Raw genomic sequence first — 6,867 nt, 5'->3', positions numbered from 1 at the left:
TGCATCATTAACTCATTTTCGGTAACAAGTGGATTTAGAACAATTTTGCTATACCTACGCCGGCGGCGATATGTGGACCTTGCACCAGTGCTAAACCGGAACATTACCAGTGATTTCAGAACATAAAAGTTTTTGCACCGCGGATTAAATATTTGTACAACTGGTCCTAAAATTTTTGTTTTTAAATATTGCCAATTTAATTTAGAACTCAATAGATAGAATGTACCTAAAAATTTCCCGCTACAAAATTTCAGTGCGAAAAAAGTCCATTTTTTCAATGTTTTATATATAAAATTGTACGAAATAATATTTTGTATAAAGTCTTAGAATGGTAAAAATTTGTTTCTTCAAAAAAATTTTTTTGCTCGCTAACGCTCGCAATTTAAATTCGATAACGGTAAGCAGAGCTATTTTAAACTTTTAACTACGAATTCCTCTCCTAAAAAATACTTAAAAAGGATATTGTAAAGTTTTTCGCTTCGACACAGTTCTAATGACCATTTGCTTTAGTGGGATTAAGAATCGACTGCAGTTAGGTACATATTAGGTTTAGTTGATACAAAGTATTGTCATTCGTAAAAAAAATTTTATTTGGTCTGAGCTAACCCCCCCCCGAAATGAAATCCTAGCTACGGCTATGTTTGTCTCCCTGGTTACTTCGTAACTCAATTTATGCTAACAGTTTCCTTCTCTGTATTGTCTCCAGTGGGGGCCCTGGAGTCGGTCTGGGGCCCCGGGGCACCGCCCCGCTTGCCCCAAGGGAGTGTACGCCCCTGTTCTTCAGATATATATAATATAAGTATTAAAGTTTTCCACGCTTTTGAAAAAGTAAACAAAATCTTCATAAAATAAAGGAAATGATTTCTGAGTCAACTTTAAATAAAGGTAAAAACTTGGAGTAGAAGGAAAATGTTCTACAAAATTCTCTGATTGTGGTGTTATTTAAGCTTTGAAGCCGCTATGTGCTTAAAAATAAAAGAAAATCTATTTTTTTTTTCTTTTAAATAAATAAAATAAAATAAAATGAAATTAATTTTTTAAAATGTATTTTTTGTTTGCTTAACAAATTTTTACTTAAAGCTGAAAATGACTAACAAAAAGGTAAAGTTGTAAAATAGCTTCTTTTAAACTTAATGAGTGTTATAGAATTAAAAATCGGTGTTTTAAAATTATATAACAATTTAAAATTCCTCAAACCAAACAATTTATGAAAATTTTTGATTCAGAAAGTAATACTTTCAAATCAAACACTTTCTAGAACAAACATACCTATTTCCTTCATTCAGACACCACTTAAATAAAATTCTTTAGAACCAAAAACAAATAACAATTTTTTCAACCAATGCGCATTTGCATATAGTAATTTAAAAGTCCTAATGTTTCACAAGGGAAATGAAATATGTTCACGACTCATTAATCAATTTGTTATAGAAAAACAAAAAAATGCAAACAAATATATGAAAAATCTTTATGCGATGGGTAAGCTTTATTCAAATGTCTCTAAGGAATAATGAACACTCTTGGGTAAATATATTGGTTCGATTTTTTTTTTTTTTAATATGACACAGTGTCACATACTGTCATTAGGATAATGGGTTATATGAAAAACAAATCAATTTTCTTGGAAAATGTATTTTTTTTTTTCACTTCCCATTGATAAAGTTGCTTAAATATAGCGAAAAATAAAAAATAAAGTTAACGCGTCAGCCAAAAATTAGATGTAGATTTGAAGGGGGGGTTAATAAAAAAAAAAAAAACACACACACAATTCACAATTTTATTTTTATACAATTCTAAAATGCATATTCAAAAATTTTTCTATCTACAATTACATAAAGAATGACAGCAAATTTTCATTCAAAATACCAATTTAACTATTTCAAATCATTTTAAGCTATTAAAATAATCGTTCCATTTCAAAACACAATCAGAAGCGAAAAAAGCTTAATTGATCAAAAAAAAAAGAAGAACTCTCATTTTTTCTAAATCATCCCTCAAATAACTTTTCCAAAAAAAAAAAAAAAAAAATTAAACCTTATACACAAACGGGGTGCACATATGTTTCTAAATGCCAACAACATGTGTGTGCTAGCAATATTTATAACCTCGTGTCAAATAAGTGGCAAATTGACAGCGCTCTTAATATGTATAAAGCCTCTTTTTTGTGTATAGCTTTTTAGCTCTTCTTCACTCCTCAACCTCAATCCTACAAAATATTTGCCATCATAATCATCAGAGAAGCTATTCAAGAGCATCATGTTTGCGTCCTTGTAAATACAACGAAGAAAGGCATAATGTTTCTAAGAATTTCAAGATCCATGAAATACACCTACGAAGGAGCAAAATCCTCTTAAAGGAACAAAAAATAAACAATCTTTATTATTCATGTTTTGGTCATAATTAGGTAAATGTATTTATATTATTTTTTTTTTTCACTTATAATTAACATTAAACTTCTTAATTCTAAATTTTGAATAATAAATAAATAAAAATTATTATTCAATTTGTCTCCGATCACAGTAACGGTAGCTCAACATAAATAATAAAATAAAAAAAAAAACAATCTACATGTTTTGTGTGTCTTTTAGAATTAAATTTGAATTTTAAATTCATAAAACAGTGTTGTTCATGTGTGTGTGTGTATTTTGTTTATATGAGTGTGTGCATTTATAATGTCCACTTGAGTTTTGTGTGGTTGTTGTATGTAATTAAAGCTTTTTCCATGCATAATTTGTAGAGAGATTACTGAATTTCTTTCCTGTATATATTTTTGTATTTACATGTTGATGTGTCTAGTTTAGGTAACCCATCAATTTGTGTGTGTTTTTTTTTGGGCGGTACACATTTTCACCACGGACGCCAGACACCACCTTCACCATTAACACTGCCAGTGTCTGTGTTGCAATCTAGAATTTCTTCCTTGGGAAATGGTTTACAGGCGGATGGAGGTGGTTTGGCAGTAGTTAATTGAATAGGATAAAGGACATTGGCTTGCGGCATCGGATATCTTTGGTATTGAGCTGCTGATGTTATATTTGGCATAAATGTTGCAATGTGTTTAAGAAGATCGCCACTGATGGGGCGGTCGTATTTGGTTAGGAATTGTGTGACTTCGGTGGCACAGTGATGGAAACCAGCCCAGAATTTATCCACGTTGACTGGATCGGGTCGCATGAAGAGTGTATTTGTTTCACGCAGACGATGTAGATGACGGACTGTTAGTTCAAGGATGTCGGCTTTTTCTAGTTTGGATATGTTTTCACCGTCCTAAAAGGAGAAAAGGAACATTTTAGAATAAAAAGGTAGGTACTGCTTATGGAAATTATTATAATTGCAAATATATATTCCTTGCATACAATTAATAGTTTTTATGTTAATTATGAAATCTGTCCTCTTCCTCAAATTTATTTCAATGGATCGATGCACAAGGGGGTTTAGGATTATATTATTTAAGTTCTGGTTCTCTGTTTACTGTGGTGTATACGTAACTTTTTTGGCTGTAAATTTACAGACCTGATTATAACCCATTGGAATAATTGAATTGCTATAGAGCAACAACTCTCTCTAAAGAGTTGATGTTTTCTTAAATTAAAAAAAAAAATAATTTTGAAAGATTAAAGCTTCTTTTAGCCTCGTCTAAGATAGCCCACGCAAATTCAAGGGGTGGTCAACCAAATTGCCGTGTGAAACTGGAAGCAAGTAGGTAGCTAACAATAGATCTGGCTATGGATAAGCTTGTTGTTTGAGGCCCAAATCCCAAATGGATTGTATCATCATCTTAAGGCGCTAATCACTCTAAGTAACATTTTTTTTTAAATATTAGTTTATTTAACTGAAAATTTGCAAATCTTAGGGATTTTGGACAATGTTTGTACAGTTTTCCGCAAACAAGCGATGTTAGCAAGAATTTATTTTTATTTTATTGTGCTTTACCAAAAAATAGTCTAGTAGTTTTGCTTTAACTTTTGTTTTTAAATGGGTTTATTTTATGCTGGTTACTTATTTCTTGCTCTTTTAGAAATTGTTGTAGACGCATACTGCACAAGTAAACTGTCAATTCTTTGGTTCCTGGTTAGGTCAAAAATAAAATTTTCGTTTAAAATAAAATTGAGGATTAATTTTTTGTTGCAAATCGGGATATTATATTATTTCAAAAAAAAGTCATCAATAGTGTTTTTAAAATATATATAAGGTGTTGCTTAAAAAAAATCCCTCCAAAAAATATTTGATGACTTAACTCTTTAGAGTCATTTTTTTGTAACCAAAGCTTTGGAGGCCTAAATCTCTTGTAATAAATAACTCCAAAAAGTGAAAACTTTAACAAAAAGAAGATAAAATTATATTATATAGAATTTGGGCCTCCAGCTTTGATTTCACGGATTTGAAAACAGTTAAATGGTTGCAAGCCTTTGACCCAATCCCCATATAATTTTGCATAATCCACTTTGTTGAAAAAATATCCAACTTTTGGAGTGATCTATTTCAAGAAAACTTAGACCTCTAGAGCTGTGGTTGCGCTGAAATTAAACCAAATTTTATATTCTATTCTTCTTAAGAAAAAGCGGCAAGTATTTTTTGACACCTTCAATAAAATTTTCGCATATTTAATAGCAAAGCTTCTTTATTTTAGATATTGGTTGAAATTCTTATTCTTTTTTAAGAAAATGATAATAAACATTTTGAATGTAATTAAAAAAACAGGTTTAACAACAACTTACACTTTGTCTAAAAAAGTGCATATGCATACCGTCGTCGGTGACGCTTTTTACAGGAGAGTTAAAATAAACTTAATTTTTTCAATGAATAGTTTTATTTATGAATAAAGTTGGAATTCATGGTTTTTATCTAACAAATCACATAAATATCTTAATTTCGAAAAAAAAATGGAGTTACATACTCTGCGCTCGTCACCGACACGATATAAGAACAAAATATTTTCAAAATTCTTGAAGTCAGTTTTTGAGAAAAATAAATCAAAAATAAAATGGCATGTTATTGTCTAATAATTTTTCAAGACCTTGCACAAAGTTTTAAAAAATCAATGTGCACCGTCAATTTTCAAAAAATTAATTTTTCAAAAAATTATTTTTATTTTTTTTTTTAATTTTGTTTTTGATTTAGGCATAGTTATTTTTTTTAAAGTTTTTGTATTGAAATCGTTGAAAGTGAAACTTAATCAAAAGATAGACGATTTCCAAAAATCAACCTTTTTATATTTTTATCGAAATTTTTGGATTTGTTAAAAAAAAAATGCAATTTGTACCTTGAAAATTGTATGTGTAAGATATTCCTTCTAAGCGATATATTACCTACAGAATAAAAAAAAATCGATTGCCAGAATTCCATAAAAGTTATCTGTAGGTATCAAATTTGAAGAAAATCTGTCCCACAATTTAGACTGTGGTCATAGGTGTCCTATTCCGGATCTTAGTGCAGATTTACTGAAACTCCGTAATCAATTGCAGGAAATTTGATTATCAAACAAACTGTATTTCTAATACAAGTTTTTTTTTAGTTTAAGAATCCTATTTTGTAATAATTTCGAAATTAAGATGCCTACTTGAATTTAGTGAAGCAAAAAAGAATGAAATGGTCCATTTTTAAGAAACAAAATAAAAAAAAGAGAAACAACAGATTTTTGAAAAATGATGTTTACAATTCGAGACATTTTGAAGTAGGGCTCAACAACTTAACTTTTTCCTTTTTTTAATTCATTTCTCAAAATCTCAAATTTCTATTTTGAAACATTCGCTCAGGAATGTAACATTGTATATAACGCATCAATATTATTATATTATTGCATCAATATTACAATAAATTCATACATTTCGGACAGTTGAAAATTTTTGTCACAATTATCAGATTTTCCAAAGCAAAATAGGAAAATACTATAAAAATCCAATCAAACCAAAGCAATAAGTAGAACAGGAGTTATTGATCACTGAGAAAAGGTATTGACAGTTCGACGACAGATGTTATGTATGTTACGTTGTAATACTTACAGCTTGTAATGTTCCTGTCATTAAATCCTTCAACTCTTCCAGACACTTGTTGATACGTGCTCGCCGCTTCCTCTCCAACATGGGTTTCATTATTTTCCGATATTGATAAGTACGCGACACTGGTTCCATTGTAAGCGAGTTAATCGCGAAATGATGGTTCGGTGCCATCATCCGGATAAAATTTGTTTTCAAAATTACAAAAAGTCTTTTAAACAAAATAACAACAAATATTAAAACTAAGGTTTAAATTCACTTATAAACACACGGTGGCATCTGATCAAGTTGAATATTTTTTCCAAATCAGACCAAAACTTGAAGACACTTCTTGTTTTCTTAATCTTAATTGGTTATACTGGCTTATCCCTTTTTTTTTGTTCAATTTCTCTAAAGAACGTTGGAAACGTCTTAATCCGTTGACGTGTAACGATCGAGTGATCCATCGTCTACGTTCATTCACAATTTTATTAAGTGCATACCGACCACAAGAGTGGCGTGCTGCTTGTCGAGGGTATCTTTGTGTATATCTTATCCAATCGTCGTTGTTGTTGTCGCTGTCGTCGTCGGCGACTGGGCAATCCGATTCGCCATTAAGGGGGGCCTCAGAAATCTGATGGTTTGCTACTGTGACGACGACAAAACAACAACAATAACAACAAAGACTACGATACTATAAATCGCGATCGCGGACGACACGACGGCATATGCCTCTTTGGGTCCCGTGGGATAAATCTACGAAATGAAGATGATACTTGAATGACTTATATATTTTATTTGGAGCTTCTATATATTCGATTCGGCCATTGCGCATACCTTCGTTTTGGTTTGTTATTAAAGTTGCTGAACGATGATGATGATGATGGAATCC

The 6,867-nt window shown here is 30.8% G+C and overlaps 1 protein-coding gene across 1 annotated transcript; it reads right to left on the bottom strand.

The window, feature by feature from the left end:
• Positions 1-2,438: 2,438 nt before the first annotated feature.
• On the bottom strand, positions 2,439-6,209 carry LOC129910533 (enhancer of split mbeta protein-like). Its single transcript, XM_055987954.1, has 2 exons — positions 6,003-6,209; positions 2,439-3,267 (listed from the first exon to the last, which is right to left on the bottom strand). Exons 1-2 carry the CDS (start codon positions 6,171-6,173, stop codon positions 2,848-2,850), a joined length of 591 nt encoding a protein of 196 aa, XP_055843929.1. The 5' UTR covers positions 6,174-6,209; the 3' UTR covers positions 2,439-2,847.
• Between the last annotated feature and the right edge of the window lie 658 nt (positions 6,210-6,867).

Source organism: Episyrphus balteatus, chromosome 2 (assembly GCF_945859705.1).
Source record: "Episyrphus balteatus chromosome 2, idEpiBalt1.1, whole genome shotgun sequence".
In the NCBI taxonomy this organism is placed as follows: Eukaryota; Metazoa; Arthropoda; class Insecta; order Diptera; family Syrphidae; genus Episyrphus; species Episyrphus balteatus.
This window is presented reverse-complemented; position numbering and strand designations above follow the sequence as displayed.